Here is a 17,818-nt window from a genome sequence, read left to right on the forward strand (position 1 = left end):
GGTGTTTCCTTTCCAACTGGCAAACAAATTCCACGTCGTTACCATGGAAATTAATTCCAAGTTTATTGAGTCATCAATAGTACTAAACCTATCAATCAAGCAATTAATTTTCATAAATTGTAGCTCTTACTCATCCGTTCATAAATCCACATAATTTCCTCTGTGTCTTCAAAGTCTAAGCTATGACAAGCGCTGACCGCCAATATCCAGGAGTGAATTATCTTCAAGTCTTATCCTACAGATTAGTTCAGATTAGCTATCAACCTGAACCGAACCACTTCCCTCAGTTTGACATACAATGTATGTCAAATTGTCATGTATCAGGAATATAGGGTGAAATGATTGAAGGAAATTATAGGAAAAGGGAACTGATTTGTCATTAAATATGAATATAAAATATAAGCTCTATTGTTTTACACTCGGGTGATAAGTGTCTTAATAGTGTTTTAGTATTAGTTATCACCCAAAGAATTGCTCTCTACAGCTCTCTTTTCAATATAACCACTCTTTATCCAAATCTCCCCTCTCTCTCTCTTTATCATCATTTCATATACATCAGAATAAAAAATCTCCCTCAGTCATTCATATGTCACATCCAACACAAGTAATCACTTCCATTCACAAGTGTCACACAAGACAATGAGTTTAGAGTTGTAAAGTGGCATTTTCACTTGACAAAGATAAAATTCAGACATCCATGTTTTTGACAAAAGTGAAACCACTTGGCATTTTTGGGAGCCCAACTTTCAAAGCCTTCTCTATCCATATTAGAAAAGTAATTCAATTTCCATAATTGCCCTCAACTGTCTCGTTTGTCAACCTGAATAAAAGAGACAGAATTACAGATATTGAAGAGTACTGTGGGTGAATTTATGAGGGTCTGTACTGGGAGTGTTTCCCCTATGTGGGAATGGGATGTTCATGCCTTACTTACTTGGGTTTGATCTAATGAGATCATCATTTGACAGTATCGTTCTAATAACTATTCTGACTATAAATTCAAGAAATATTATGGAGAAACTTTCAAAGAGTAGTCAGCTTGACTCTAAATATTAATGCTTTACTCTAGAAACAGCTAACAATATTCATGCAATGTGCCCAAACTATCATAAAAAATAATGAAGTAGAAGAAATGCGAGAAGAAAGATCACCTTGCTCATTCTTGTTCTCTCATTGCATCTCTTAACTTAAAAAAAAAAACAATGCACAAGAATAGTTTGCCTGGTGAATAAAAAAAAATTGTCAGACACTTGGATTTAGATTGGTCTAGCAACACCCTTGAAAACCATGATGTGATGCCTTTCATATTAATTCATGTCAGGTTTAATTTCATGACCAAGAGGAAACTCTGGTCGGACCGGTCTTCTTAAGTAGACGTTACTGTGACACAAGCATCACACTGGATCAATGGTTGGGTGTATGATAAATGTCAAACATTTCCTATGTTAGAGCTTCAATGTGGTACCTCATTTCTTGTTTTGAGATTGATGGTCAGTAAGGGGTAAGATTTCAACATCTCAGGCTGAATTCTATGATCAGCAAGAACAAATGGCTTCAGATTTTAAGAGGCAGATGAGATTGGGAAGAGGGGGCATTTACATCTCATTTATCCACGTGCTCTCTAAACCGTTAAAATGGAGTTTGTGAAATGACAAGACCCTTCTGCAAACATCAACTTCTGTCTGGAACAGGCAAAATGGTAAAAATTGGTAACCTCTCAGGGTCTACATTGGTTCCTTTCAAGATCAAGTGTGTGTTTCCATAAAGCTGCTTGTAAGTCAAGAGCGACTTGTGAAACTTTCTTTCATACGAACTAATCACCAATGAACATTTAATGGTGAAAATCATTTACCACAAGAAAGGACCACCAGTTGTTCTTAAAGTCACTCTTTACTTACAAACAACTTTGTGAAACGCCCCCCTCCCATCTCATCAGACTTTTAATCAATGCCAAATGGCAACTCAAAAAAGTCCTTAATACAATGATTGTTTGAGAGCCTAATGTAACAGTAAACTTATTAAGCTCCACATAGGGTCACCCATGGAGATCTAGATAGTCTGTATGACAGAGAGTTAATAATCCTCACAAATGATCGTAAGTTTGCTTCGTCAGAACATGGAGTACTGATAACCCACAGGTAAGATCAAGTCCAATCATGCTTACCTTTATTTCAAGTTGCTTGTTGGATACCACTACATTACAGTTTTCTCTCTCCACATCACTAAGACCAGTGTCAGTTGATGATAACCCATTCTGTTGTCATGGAAACAAAAGAACATGATGTGTGAATTCATTAAGACAGGGCTTAAGCACTTTTAGCAGGTCTGAAACTTAAGTGCTGAATCCAAGAGTCTTGAGGTATGTGTTAGGGTTACATATGACGATATCCCCCCCCCCCCTTGATCCTGGATCAAACCAAGGAAAAATACAACATACTTAAAGAATGATGATCAAATGATATTTATTGGGCATGTTTCATCAAGATTTTGCAATCATGGTAAAATTTCACACTTTTCCTCATTAAAATTTGAAACCAAAAGTTTAAAATTCCTATCTGAACATGTGGCCATTGTGAGTCTATCAAAAGATTCCTGAAAACCAAATCTGCAGATATCCTACGATTCTTATAATAAAATACAAAATAAATATTGAACTGTGACATTACATCAGGTTGAGGAGATAAATGTTTAGTGAAAATAAGCAAAACCTTTGAAATGTCACTATTTCTTATTTTTCATTCATTTTTTTATTTCGATTTTTGGCAATATGTTGAATTTTTCTCTTTTTATCCAAATCAATTTTTTGGGGTGGACTTAACTTCTATACAAAGAAAAGCTTTCAATTAACTACAGTGATCTAAATCAGCAATTAGATGACAGAGAGGGAACCCAAATCATTTCTAAAGTCATTATTACCTGTAACCGTTTACAACTCTCAGCATTATCACAAAGTGAGTTCACACTACTAGCACTCCTCAGCCGAATGATCTCTTCTTGTAATGCTTCCAGCTGAGCATTGCACGACTTATTCTCTGCTACAGCACCCTCTAGTTGCTTCTCCAGAGAACTACGGGCCTCACGCTCTTGCATCAGCTCCCGCATCGTCGTCTCTTTCTGCAGTGAGAAGAAAGGAAAACAACTTTATATAGTTAGGCCTATGTAAGCACATGTACCTGGATTTAAGCTTAAATGAGAAGACATTGTTTTTACATTCTTAAGTTTACAGTTCTGGGACTTGGATCAGAAATCAATTTAGTTTGCATGTTTTTGTAAAACCTTTTTCACAACACACACAAAAGGAACAAACATAGGTAAACAGAGAGCTACATGAAGATAATGGTTAACCACGATATGGTACTTCTTCATTAATTAAAAAACACTATTCAAAGGTCCTCCTGGATTGAACTTTTACATCATAAAGGGAGAGAAAGTTTGGATGGAGGGTGAAAGAAAGGTAGTCAAGAGTAGTAGGGGGATGAACTCAGTAGAGCCTGCTATTAAAATGGTATACTCACATATTTCATGATGAGGACAAATCCTTTCAAATAAATCATAAAACTTGCTCCAGAATTCAGTTAATACCCTTCACATATTATTTTCAAATAAAAATGATTGTCCTTGGTGCCACTCATTGGAAAGAACCACATCACCATGTCACACAAACGATTGTCTTGTCGCTCATGAACTTTTCACCTAGAGTACCATGCCTGGTGCAAACCAATCAAATGACTTCCCCTATTCCTTCCAAATGCCCCATCCAATCAAAATGCTGCTAAAAAACAAAAGATGACAGCCCCCTCCAACGGATGATAAGATGGAAAGGGCATGATCTAAGGTGTTACAGACTGGAAACACGAGAAGAAAATAGTTAGTCCTCCAGGGGACGACTGATTCAAGCTTTTCAGTTTCTGCTGGTGAGCATAACTTCCATCCTGAATAAAGTATGGTGGGTGAACTTGGTTTGCACCTCACTCCGAAGCATTAGTTATCCTACCTTAAACAGTTACCATGATGACCCCTCACACAGGGTGATGCCCTCCATAATAACAACAAATACTTGACTATTTCTTAAGTTTATTCAACTAATCAAGCAATAAAAATCACACTAGATGTAAGAGGAGCTCATTACGGGACAAATCAAGAGGCCTCTTAGCTGAAATGTATTTCACACCCAGCTCCGTCGATGAGGTTAACATTTCATTTCATCTATTGATAATTCATGGCCGGGGGGCACTACTGAGCCTCTGCCCAGTAATTGAGGAAAGCGTAGGATAGGCTGATGTGAGTCACAGCACTGGGATATCCCAAGGAAAATAGGCAACATCTTTATCATATTTTTTTCCTTGTCCTCTCCTTTCTTTCCTAATTTTCTTTCTAATAGCATGGTAAGATGACATAATGACTTCAGATCTTTCTATCTTGCTTGAGAACTTGGCTTGGGAACTGTTGAACCCTACAAGAATTCTCTACTAACACAATCACGAATAATAAATTTCATCAATTCCTAAACTCAATTTGCTATAAATGTATGTTACTTTAACAAATGTTTTTTTTTAGATTAACAACTCTCTTTTCTTCAATTCAATACCATTTTTTTCTTCTGTTTGGAATAAAGAAATATCCAATATCAGAATGTGGAAATGCCTTAAAATCATGTTACCTCTATATCAATCATATAACCGAATCATTGTGATTACCATAGAGAAATCCAATACTAAATCTGAAATTGGCTGCAAACATAGCTGACAAACCCTACTATGATGGTGTTACATGAATCTCTCCTCCCTCTTTTTTCCGTAAAAAATTTGTAATTCAATATTTTCAAGAGCTAAAATTCATCTAATGTGTCCTTGATATCATTGTATTGTTTGTCTTGAGAGTTTTCGCCTTGACAGTAAGCCCTCCGGGATTCTGAGGTCCTCATCACCTTCCCCCAGCTTCCAATCATCACACGATTGATTTTATTTCAGATAACAGCTTGTTCCTAATTTCATATTAAGGAAATAATTTTTAACCCTCCTCGTTCGTTATGCTGATTTGGGCCTATTATTACATTCCTTGGTTTCTCTTTTTTTCTGCAGCTGACAATTAAGGCTCTCTGATTGCATCAGTTTGGGGAAATTTCCTCCTAATTTTGGACGAGATAAAATCAATTGCACTTGTTATTGTTTGTGTTTTTCCTGAGGCAATCATGTGTAGATGACACCTCTACATTCACATGACGAGAGCATGAATGAAAACGGCATCATGTGTCGCGGGCTCGGCAAACAAAGAGATTGAAGATAGCCAAGAATAGAAGAACCTGGGGGAGGGGGTGTTTCATGAAAGTTTTGTCACTGATTTTCAGCGACTAATTTGCTCTCAACCAATCACAAGCTAAAATTTGCACCAGCTTATATACCTATCTTTGAAAATTACAAGAACTTTCATGAAATCCTACCCAGTTTGTATTTCAATAAATAAAATGGGTAAAAAGCAAAGACCTAGGAAAGGGGGGGGGGAGTAAATAGGAAGGGATGTTAAAGGGAAGTTACCATCCTGACAAAAGTAGAAATGTATGGTAATAATTAGAGAAACACTTAAGTAATAGTTTGACCAGACCCAGACATAAACAATGAAATTGTAATTGTTCAAATCTTGTAATACTTCATCAATAATTTATTTGTATTAGTCCTTCATTTATTTATACATTATATTTCATTTCATTATTAGAGCAAAGCAGAAGAGAGACCAACAACCTCAATGAGAGAATGATGATTATTTACATTTTTTTGATTTAGTAGAAAATAGTATATTTATTTTCATGACTTCTTATTCTAATCCTCGCCATCACTGTGATACTTATAAAAGGATATAATGAGAATGATGTAATCTGGTTCAACAGAAACGAAATGTGCATAAATTTACTTGAAAACAAATAATACAGAACTGGAAGATAATTTTAAAAAAAAATGCAAACATTTTTTCATCTTTAGATTTCATGAAGAAATGAGAAGGGAGAGGGGCAAATATTAGAACGTATCAAATAACCTGTCACTCAAACGCATGCAAGTATGCATAATTTCACGAGATTGAAAGAGACACAAACATTAACCACAGTACAGAATAGATTATGATGGGTGAAATTAATCAGAGAGGCATATAATGTGTTGACTACTTCATCTAAAAATAACAATCTGTCCTGGATTAGGTCAATAGAAGGATCAAAATTAGAGGGGCAGTTGGCTTTCACACATCACTATGAATTATCAAGAGGGGGGCGTTTAACATTATATATATATATATATATATATATATATATATATATATGTGTATATATATACATTTATTTAAAAACATAAATTCACTTAATCTAATAGCTGGGAACTTTTCATGATAGCTGTACCATTGTGTTATGAAAACTGATACAAGTACTAGCCCAATACTAATTATAATTAAATATTGAAAACTTGAAGAAAAAATGGCAAGATATCCATGAACCTTATAAGAATTTTTAACGAAAATATTATTTCGTGTATAATTTAACATTAAAAGTAAATGCTAGATATAATCCACTTTGGAGATTAAAGTAAGAAGATATTAATTTTAAAGACAGAAGGAGGTGTGAATGCTCCGGAGATTTATTATATACAATGAGATGCAGAAATGTAATGAAATTTGATTCATCGTGTAGGGTGATTGCCCTGAGCATGTCATAATCAATTCAATCTACAAACATCCAATGTCACCATAGAGAAGATAATTTGAAAATTCATTCTCTATGAGATCAGTAGAAACTACCTCAAACCTAGTTGCAAAGAATGAAATTGCATAGATGTAACAAAAATAGAAGTTAACTAGAATTTAATTCGTCATGCGGACGAATTAGGTGGTCTGTCATGATTTTTCATTCAGAGTCGGCTAATGTATAAAATGAATAATTTAGATATGATTGATAATCTTGATTCTAGACATCCTAAGAATAAATTTTGACCATTGCTCAATGTGATTATTAATGTTTCCCATAGACTTTACACGTAAGCAATTTTGAGAATTACAATTCCAATATTGCAAGTGAAAAACGGGCATGATCCCGGCATCTGATCAAAAAGTGGAGGGCACATTACCGAAAGCCCAGAATCTCAGCTATAACATATTAAAAGCTCCGGCAAAACTGACAAGAAGAAATGGAGATATGGCTCACGAAATAGAGGAATGTCGAATCTAGTTTTGAGAAAAAGTCATGTCCCTTAGAGATTACACACAAAATACATGTGATATGAAAAAAACAATTATAATCTGTTTTATCTTGCTAAATTTTAACTTTCATACCTTTTAATTATCATAAAGGATCATGTAAGAGGTGGCAAAAAGAAAAAAAAAATGAAAAAAAATCATCTTTTCTACCCCAGGAATCGAACCTCCGCCCTCGAGAAAGCAAGTCAAATGCGTTATCCATTGAGCCACGATATTTCCCATAGAGATTACACGTAAGCAATTTTGAGAATTACAATTCCAATTTTGCAAGTGAAATACGGGCATGATCCCGGCATCTGATCAAAAAATGAAGGGCACACTTCCGATAGCCCAGAATCTCAGCTACAACATGTTAAAAGCTCAAGGAAAGCTGACAAGAAAAAATGGAGATATGGCTCACGAAATAGAGGAATGTCGAATCTAGTTTTGGGAAAAAGTCATGTCCCATAGAGATTACACGCAAAATGAGGAAAAATGACATGCCTCTTTTCATCGCTGTTTTACGCAATGATGCGTTTCTCAAAACGAATATTCATGTTAACTGAGGAGAAAGAGTACATTATAAACTACAACATAGTGAAATCTGGGCGAAAAATGATCTATATTCGAGAAGTTACAGCCAAATTTGCATAAATTTGATGACGTCATTTTTGAAAAAAATAAAATTTTTAGTTTGGGCGCCTATTTGATGACGTCACGATATAATTTAGGGACAATGGTGACATGAAATCAAATCTACAACTCATACTCTATCGATATATGAAAAAAAAATTGGGGGTCAACGGACTTTTTAAAGAGCTACAGTGAATTTACAATAGGCATGTTTTTGCCCATATATGGCCTATAGTGAGAGCTCGCGCGCACACGTGCTGCAAACTTTAATGGGTGTTAATTTCGTTATTAATGGTTGTAGAAGGTTGATCAAGGTATCAAATTGCTCAGAATTTTATTAGCAATGCAATGATATTAAAAGAAACGGTTTTTCTGCGTTGTGTTAAGGTGTAACGCGCGGAAACGCGCGCGCATACGTGCGCGCGCGCAAATTTTTGAAATGCTTAAAATGACCTGAAACGTACCCAAAAAAATTTATAGGTCATTTAGAGAATTTTTTTACCTTTGACGCGCGCGTACGCGCGCGTCATGACCTTTACATGACCTTTGATGACATTGACATTTGACCTTTAACCTGAAGTTAATGTCATGTAAATATTGTTGATTTTTGATAATTGATAATGAAGATATGATGAAATGAAGAATTTTACAAAATGGCGCGTAGATGACGTCATCATGACCATATGACCTTTAAAAGATTCGTATGCCGTCTCTATGATAGACTCTATAAATGACGAAAAAATCAGCAAAATTGATTCAGCCAATTCCGAGAAAAGTTGGCGACAAACATAGGGGCTAAGAATAAATAATAAATAATAAAGAAAATTCTGACGAAATCAATAGGTGATCTGTCATAGACAGACCACCTAATAAGTGAAGACTGGAAGCCAAGAAATGCACATTGAACTATAAAGTATAGACAGAAGCAGGATATGATTGTGTTTGTTTTTATTGGACCTAAGTCCTTTTGTTTTAATTGAAACTACCAATGAGTATCTTGTTTGAAGAGTTTTCTGACATCTAGCAGATTGTGCCAAGGTGTAAAAATTGCCACTGGCAGTGACAACGCTTTTCCTTTTCACTTTTCTACAATTGTCCTGTTAAAGTACAAAAGCAGACCAGCCAAACCGTTTCGCCCTCCAAGGTGGCTCTTACTCAGAGTGTTGCTGTGGTCTTCAAACTACTTACACTCTCAAAAGAAAAGGAAAGATGATTGAATTTTTGATCTTGGTCCTGAAATCAGACACCTCCTGACATCGTCCAGGAAATTTGACGAAACTCGAGATCGACAATCCCCCTCCATTAACGTTCCTTGCAGCGCTGGGCATTTGTTCGGGTGGAGATCCTGGCGTGAAAATCTTCGCCAAGCTGAACAATGATAATAGGGCATGAATTTGTAATCTGCCAGTGTGTTAAGCCTGGCTTTTGGGAATCTGCAGTGGCCACTGGGGGTTTATAATCGAAAGTGTCGGTCTTTGCCCTTTTTGGGCAACTATTCCATTTAAAGTTCCATCTGAACTCCTCCATTCTTCATCATATACTTGCACTCTACAGCTGTATCTACTCATATCTGCCTATGCTTCCTTCATAATCACATTCACTTTATCTAATCTCTTAACAAACAAGAACAAAGTGCACTTTATGAAGACCGATGATGATGCTAAACCCATTTTTCCCCCTCTTGCTACCTTTTGCAAGGATCCGACGATGTAAAAAACAGCTTTTAAGCTTCTATCAAAGTTTTTTTTTCAGTCAGCTCACACATTTTCTTGCAGCTAGTGGGGCCCCCTTGCCACCTATGTTACACCTTTCAAAATGCCTTGATCAAGGAAACGAATAACACATTGCTCACGTAAATGCAACATAAAATCACACACGTGGGACAAAGGGAATCTGAAGATGGTGACTAACGTCATGGATGTCAAAACTAATTTGGTGGGAAGTATGTCCCTGAACAACAATGGCTATTTCTAATATGTACCTGTAAAGGAGCTCATAAAGAGATAAAATCCTGATCATATTTTGAACAGTAAATTACTTTTTAAAAGATTATTATATTCATTATCAGCAGAGGCAATGATCCGGGGGGGGGGGGGGGGGTAGGGGGGCGATCGCCCTACCAGTGAAAATATTGGGGGGCAAACACATCATTTTGCCCCCCCAATAATCCTCCATGTGCAAAAAATAAAATAAGATTGCTATGTTACAAAGAAATCAGCAAGCGAGATTGAGATGCACAACTAGTTCTTTATTTAAAATCTTGCTCAAAATGTCCGCTTTTCAGATTGGAATATAAAAAAATGTTCAGCTCGCAGTTCACGCTCGCATCATTTCTGCAGCAAAACCCATAATTTTCATGATTAAATAGGTGAATAGAATGTCCCGTTTTCAGTTCTAAACCTCAAAAGAACTCCTGCTTCGATTTGCAATAATCTTTTGTTGGATAAATATCTTGTTCTTTATTAAAAACATCCATTAAAATCATTTTTTTTACAGATCGAAATATCAAAATTTTCAGCTCACGCTTCGCACTCGCATCTATCGTTTTTTTAGATACCCATCTTAATCATTGGAACCAAAAATGCTTAGAATATCAAGCTTTCAGGTCAGAATATAAAGAAATTTCAGCTCGTGCTCGCATTAATTTGTTGGTGAGATATGTGTCTCTATCTCATGATTCATATATATTTATATGTATGTATATATATATAGAGAGAGAGAGACAGAGAGAGAGGCATATATATATATGTGTGTGTGAGGGTGTGTGTGTATGTGAGTTTGTTTTGTGTGTTCAAGCACCTTCATTTGGAAAGTTGTTCCATGATTTTGCCCCCCCCCCCCCTATCTGAAAATGGATTGATGCCCCTGATTATAAGACAGGACATAACCCTTACAGGTGTGAGCAATTTCAAGTATTGCAAACAATGTAAATCAATGTGTGAAGTGACAACCAGTGTCAAATGGACCCTGGTTGTCACTTTCAGGGGGTGCAACCCCCCCCCCCCAAAAAAAAAAATTTAATATAACATATTAAAAAATGCACAATGTTAATGCTTACTCTAGCTTCACATATTGAAAAGAAATATGAGTTTAGCACTTGCCTAAAATAAAGTCTCTTCGGACCACAGAACTTTGTTCAAATTCATTATTTGTGAAAATAATTTACAAAGCTTCCAGATCAGTCCTGAGGATCACTCGAAGCATTTAGTTATGGTGGATTGTTCTCATCTTGATTTGTACCTTGACAGCAAAGGTTTCGTTTAATCATGCCATTAAAAATGCATACATGGCTTTTTACTTACGGTACTATGTCATCAAACTTGCAGCAATTTCTACTCTACAATGACTAATTATTTTGTTGCACAACCAAGGGGGATATCAGAACGAAAATCATCTTTCAATGATTGAAATCTAATCACGGACTCACCCCTTCCTTTTGTCGCACCTCTTCCTTACACCTCTCACTGCTTTCTGAGGAATCAGCCATTTTTGTTCACAAAGCACATCAAATCAAGTCATATTAATACTTGGCAAAATTTTCTTTCTGTTCCACCATGACTCGTCCAATTTCTTTTGACACCCTCATATGAAACTGTGGTCATTGTGACACGGTTCTTGCTATCCTAATCTAAATCAGGTTCTGTCCCGTTTAAGGAGGGAGTTTTCAGGTTACATCCCTCTTCTATATATTTCATGCCAACTTTTACCCCTCCTTTCTCCTTCCATGTCGTACGTGAAAGTTTCAGAATATACCTTGCTGTTGAGAAGTTGTATAGTCTAAAGGAACAGACATTTCATCTCCATTTTTTTTTCAAAGTACCTGAAAAAATTGAGACCGCCCCACATTATCAACACAAGTAAAATTTGTAAGCAATAGATTGATCCAGGTAATATCTCTACATTTTTTGTTTGTTTTGTGATTGTATAAAATTTTATTATTTATCAGAACACACTAAAATACATAACAAAATGATTGATCTTCAAGTTTTAAAAATGATTAGCAATGAGAATATTGACTAAATTTGGGAGATATTTCTTCCCCAACGTCTTATCTCATTACACTCATCTGCCATGTGAGGATAAGATTGTAATATCATAAAAAGTTTTCTGAAACAACAATGATTTTCATCTTGATGAATTTTAAAGAAACGTTTGAGTAAACAAGGAAAACAAGACTAAGTCAAGAAGCAACCCTTTCCCCTCAGGATGAACTTATCCTGAAAAATTATTCTCAAATCAAACCAAATATTCCCAAAGCCATATCCCAACGGGCCTCTGATACTATGAGGGATGTGCTGCAGAAGGCAAGAGGAAATTACAATAAAAAGTAGGTTCTTCCTCCCCTTTTCAATCTCTCTCTTGCTTTCTATCATTCTCTCCAAACCCTCTTCTTTTCATATTGAAAAGTATCTAACCTTTCTCATTCCCACCAATTGTTCTTTCTATCTCCACCAGTTTTCTTTGTTTTTCTCTCCTTGTAATTTCTTCCACCAAATCTCCCCTTTTGTTCTCTTTACATATACTTGTTCTCTTCATCCCTCTCTCTTTCTTTGACAATTTAACTTTTCTTTTCATCTCTATCCAAATCTCTATCCCTCTCTCTATCCCACTCTCTATCCCTTCCACTCCCCCCTCTCACTCCCTCCACTCTCCCTATCCTTTCATTTCCTATCTAGTCAGCTGGGAGGGTGGTTAGTACAGGATACTATAGTCCCATGACTCTAAAGCTCAAGATTGAGGTTATTATAAGGAGGTCAATATCAGAGGTAGTGCGTCATTGCGAAGACTGTGGACAAGACTAAATGTTTACAGCTTAGCACGAACATCCAAGCTTTCAATTCTTGGAACTTAGAACTTGCACCTCATTGGTTCATGGGTTTGGAAGTGCAGAAGTATAGCCCATGTTTTCTCTTCATTTAGTCTTGTTGGCAGTTTTCACATCGATACACTTCTGTAAAACTTACACAAAACAAACTTGATAAAAGTAACATATAGGCCTACATTATTATGCCTATCATTTCATGAACCTTAAATCATCCATTTCATTTCTTAAAATGGGAAGGTCTGGAGGGGAAAGGAAAAATAGAAATGGAAAGTAAAGAAAAGATAAATAGAATGGTGATTGGATGTTGACTAAATGAAAGCAAAAAATATTTTGGCAGATTAGTAAAATATTTGTACCATCCAAAATCCATCCCCCTCCCCTCCACAAAAAAAATGATGAAAAGCAGAATGGAAGTGAAAAAACATGAAACATTAAAAAAATACATAAGGAAAGGATACACGTATAAAATGAATTAACCTGGATTGTTAGATAATGAAAAATTACTCACCATGTTGCCCTCACTCTTGGCTTTAGCTAGCTCCCTCTGGAGTCTGGCTACAGACAGCTTCTCTCTGAAATACATACAAAATAATCATACACATTTGAGGACATTGACAAGATACAGCTTCATTCAGAGGATCAAAGCTGTGCTATATGTTTTGTTGTGTCGGTGCAAGAACGTAGATAATATCACACTTGGACACTTCACATGCTCGCAAAAACGCCTTTAGCAGCGTGCATTAATGGATTGTAACGATGCACAGTGCAGGGTAATGTTTTGCTAAGGGCGTTCTTGCACCAACACAAAGATTTACATTCACTTCTGTTCATTGAAATAAAGAAATGTGGAAGCTAAAATCAAGTATATTATATATCCATTTTATATGGATGTTACTCTAAAGTGTATTTCACATAGACATGTCATTTAAAAAAAACTAAATACATTATGACACTCATTTATGTATGGAAATTAGCACAAAGAAATTAAGCATCAGAATTTGTTAATAATAATATTTACAGTATTACTGGCTGGCATGTCTAATAATAAATGTATAATGAAGTGAGAGAGAGAGAGAGAAAAAAAAAACAATAGTGCCAATGCTAATCAGCAAGTACAGATCTGATACAAAGTCAGCACACTGCCTTGAATCAACCATCATCACATCAGAGCATATATTCCCATTACAGATTTAGGGCACCTCAAGAAAAATGTTAATGCTGACAATCTCTAGAGAAGCTTAAGACTATCAGTGATGCATACGCTTCATCCCTTCATCTATCATGTATTCTAAGCCTGGGTCGGACTCTCAGCTCTTTAATGCACCTATGGGACAGCTACACTGCTTAATATTATTCCACCAATGGCTGGTTGAAAAGCAACAAACGGGTGGAGAGGGGCTGATTTGTTGGTAGAGGACTCACTGTCGTATCTGCTTAGCAATGGAGTGTAAGGATCATTAGGATCCGTGACAGTCAATAGACCCAATTCATTAGCACAATGTCTCCCCTTCCTTCCTCCTAAATGTCTTCTTAATGTGTGTTCCATCTTCAGAGCTCTTAAAAATCAGAACATTTTGTCTACCCCTTTTTCCAGCTCCTTCTTTCAACATCCGTTTCATCTAACTCTCACCTGATTTCCCTCCTTATCTATATTATACCTCATTTGGTTCTATCAAATGCTCTGATTATTTCACCATTTTCAATTAATCTATTCCAACAAATTACAGGCATTCAACAGTCTTTGTTTTCACTTTGAAAAATAAGTTTTATGAATACAGAAGAGGAAGTTATAGAATATAGTAACTATCTGGAAGCTATCATAGCTGCATTGCTGCGGATGTACTGGTAAAAACCAAAAGCCATGTTTGAAAATACATTACAGAATATATTAAAATATTACCTGCTAGGTTGTGTATGGGTTTACACCCTTCAATCTTGTATGAATAATTATTCAATTGATGTTTTAAAACATTTCCCCTCATTACTTTCACCTTTTAAATGTTTTGCTTCAGACTATGTCTACATCTACTAAAGATGAAGAAAACAATATTTGGTATCCACAGTATAATACTTGGTTTGGTGATGAATGCTAACCAATGCAATGGTTTAGAAATATATATATTCAATAACTTTTCAAGAAGTATGGTTTAAACGTGCTACTCCATACTCTTTTTCACCAAAGCCTTAGTAAACTTTTGATTCGGAAAGGATAAAATACACCCCATCTCCATAATAAGAACCCTGGGGGAAAACATGAAAAAATGAAGAGACAATTCATCACAAAAAAGAAAAGAAAAAAAAATCAGATTTCAGGCCTTAATATTTTCCAGGACATTATAAGATATACAGATGAATGCAACCTAGCATTGTTTGGTTTGTATGAGAAATGGTTCTCTGAATCCAATATTGACTTGACACTACGGTGGCTTTCATAAAAGATGGATGACTTACTGTAAAGTATATTTATCCTTCCCAGTTTCTCAAGGAAGCCAATCTGTTATACTTTCATTAAGAACACACATAGAGCCAGGTTGAAGGCAACATAGCAACCTCTTATACACACACTTCTTTCGTTCATTTATAAAAATTCACTACATATTGTAGTATCTCCATTTTTTACAATATATGTCTGTTCTGTTTGAATTGCAATTCAAGTGGAGGCTCCAATTTCTCATCTTTTTTTAATTCAAATTTATGATGCTTATCTGTATTTTTTCTTTTCAAGATATGATTGACTTTTATATTTTGAAGCACAAAATGACAAAAAATATAACATCAAAATGGATGCAGAGTTTGCACAAAATAGAAGGTTCAAAATGGTTGAGAGAAAAAGGAATGATTGTCCTACGAGTACCTCATTCTCCCTCTCTTTGTCTTATCTCTCAGTTTCATGATAAAAGTAACTATCTCCTTATATATACATTTCAACTTCATCAGAATACTATAATAGGTAACAAATTCAGAAAAAAATATGGTATAAAAAAACTCACCATATTCCATATGCTTTTATCTTTACTTTACACTCCAGTTAATTCCCCTAAAAATGCAGGTGCTTTTGTCAAAAAGTCACACAATCAATTCTGAGGAGGGGTTTGAAAAGAAAAGCAAACCTCTCGTGCAATGCGTTAGCGCTCTTGGATGGGCTTGTGGCAGTTTGTGAGAGAGATGGATCATTTGATGTCAAATTAGATATTCAGGACCCTAGTTCAACAAAAATATATCTATAGCAAAGCACTCCCTCTATTGACAAAACAGGCTTAGTATCAGAGATTTATCAATTTTTACTATATTGGTGTACCAACTGATGATGAGCTATATAAACACAACTGTCACTTACCATTATCTATTTACAAAAATACCATCAAGTTATATATTCAGAGTCTAAATTATTTTACCTTCTTCGATAAGATTTACACCTGACAACACAGCATATAATCACATTATAACTAAAAATGAAAAGATTTTGATTTTCATTGCTCCTATTTTAATCAAGAAATTTTCTTATGAAAATACTGTATTCATTCATGGTAAGCAACTAAACACATATAGGACTCAGCAAGCATCAAATGATGTTCATTGCATTTTAGTAGAAATAACAAATAATTAAAATGAATAAAATCAGCATTGTATAAAAACTAGAAAACAGATCTTTAGTCAAATAAATAAAGTGGTCCTGAGAACAAATACATGTAGTTACCTGCATGGTCGCCATTATGAGTGAAAGTGGTCAATATAGGAGAGTGAAATACAGAAGAGGTGTAGAAGGGACAAGTGATGGATGAGGGATTTACAGGGAAAAGAAACCAAAGAGAAATACATCTAAAGGGAGATGGGTCATCCTTCATCTAGACGATGCTTGCGGTCAGAGAGATAGGAGGAATGAGCTGGAGAAATGAGAGAGGAATGATTGTGGTTTGGAGGGGATGTTAACATTCTAAGGAGGAATATGGGTAGATGCATCCATGAGATTATATAAAGATGATTATCATATTGGTGATGATGATGATGATGGTGGTGGTAGTGGTGGTGGTCGTATAATAGTATACAGCTTGTGGTATTTGTGATGATGAGATCACGATCATCATTAAAACACTTAATGATGTTGATGGTAAGAGAAGTTACTAGTAATTCCTGATGTAGATGATGTGCATGAATACAAGCATGGCAGTGGTACACTGTAAAAACTGTGGTGTTAAAACTGACACCAATTGGTGTTAATAGAGGACCACACCCTGAGGTGTTAAATTTACACCCTAGAGATTGAACATAAAACCAAAGAGTATAAATGTAACAACCAAAGGTGTTGTAATAACACCTATAGGTGTAAAACTAACACCACCAATTTAACACCGGTGTAAAATAACTGGTGTGGTCCTCTATGTACACTGGTTAACACCACAGTTTTTGCTGTGTAACTCAATAGAGAAGAAAATGGGCAGATAAGGCTAAGCAAAACATATTACAATCACTACAATCATGGATACAGTCCATTTGTCCCAAACTCCCTGGACACTGAAATGAGAGGAGATGGATCGATTGCTTTAGATGATAATCAAGATGAGAGGTATTTTCCACTTTGGAGAAACATATCATCCATCATTTGGATACAGCCCCTTCACAACTGGGCATCCTTTGAGAAGGAAACACCACACCAAGAACAGCCTTTATTCAGTAATAAGCTATACAGATAACTTACAAGGACCGTTAATGGGTAACCTAGACTTGCATGTGAAAAAATATTGAAGCTTCTAAAAATAAAATACTAGTTTATAATTTTAGGGAAGATTTTGTTTAATGGCAAAGTTAACTCCATTCAGGGCTTTACTCAGAGTTATTTTGACTAAATATTATGCAGAATTCATTCTTATATTACCATAAAAAAGTAACAATTACTGTGTGTTTTTATATTTCTGGTAGGAGACATATAAATATTGAACTTCTAATGTACAGTATAAAAAGATAACAATCTTTTTGGCTGAAGGTAGTTCATGTTTTCATTGTGAAGGAATCTTTTGGTTTTAGAACAAAATATATCAAAGTATGAGTACACTAAATCTCAATAGAATGCATGCCTTCATCTTATGAGCAATCATAAAATATTGAAAAAAAATAATGATCTATTTTTTTAGAAATAGATCCCTGGAA

General features: G+C 35.5%; 1 protein-coding gene across 1 annotated transcript; it reads right to left on the reverse strand.

Moving 5' to 3' along the window:
- Positions 1-1,931: 1,931 nt before the first annotated feature.
- Positions 1,932-13,251, reverse strand: LOC121428493. The gene is made up of 3 exons (XM_041625130.1): positions 13,182-13,251; positions 2,917-3,114; positions 1,932-2,254 (listed from the first exon to the last, which is right to left on the reverse strand). The coding sequence occupies exons 1-3, from the start codon at positions 13,182-13,184 to the stop codon at positions 2,084-2,086; spliced, it is 372 nt and encodes a 123-aa protein (XP_041481064.1). The 5' UTR covers positions 13,185-13,251; the 3' UTR covers positions 1,932-2,083.
- Between the last annotated feature and the right edge of the window lie 4,567 nt (positions 13,252-17,818).

The sequence above is a fragment of the Lytechinus variegatus genome, chromosome 1 (genome assembly GCF_018143015.1).
Source record: "Lytechinus variegatus isolate NC3 chromosome 1, Lvar_3.0, whole genome shotgun sequence".
NCBI lineage: Eukaryota > Metazoa > Echinodermata > Echinoidea > Temnopleuroida > Toxopneustidae > Lytechinus > Lytechinus variegatus.

Excerpts from the sequence above, each read along its gene's own strand:
- LOC121428493 (XM_041625130.1), bottom strand. Across the intron at positions 2,255-2,916 it reads AGAGTTGTAAACGGTTACAG|AATGGGTTATCATCAACTGA; the intron begins GTAATAATGACT and ends CCATGACAACAG.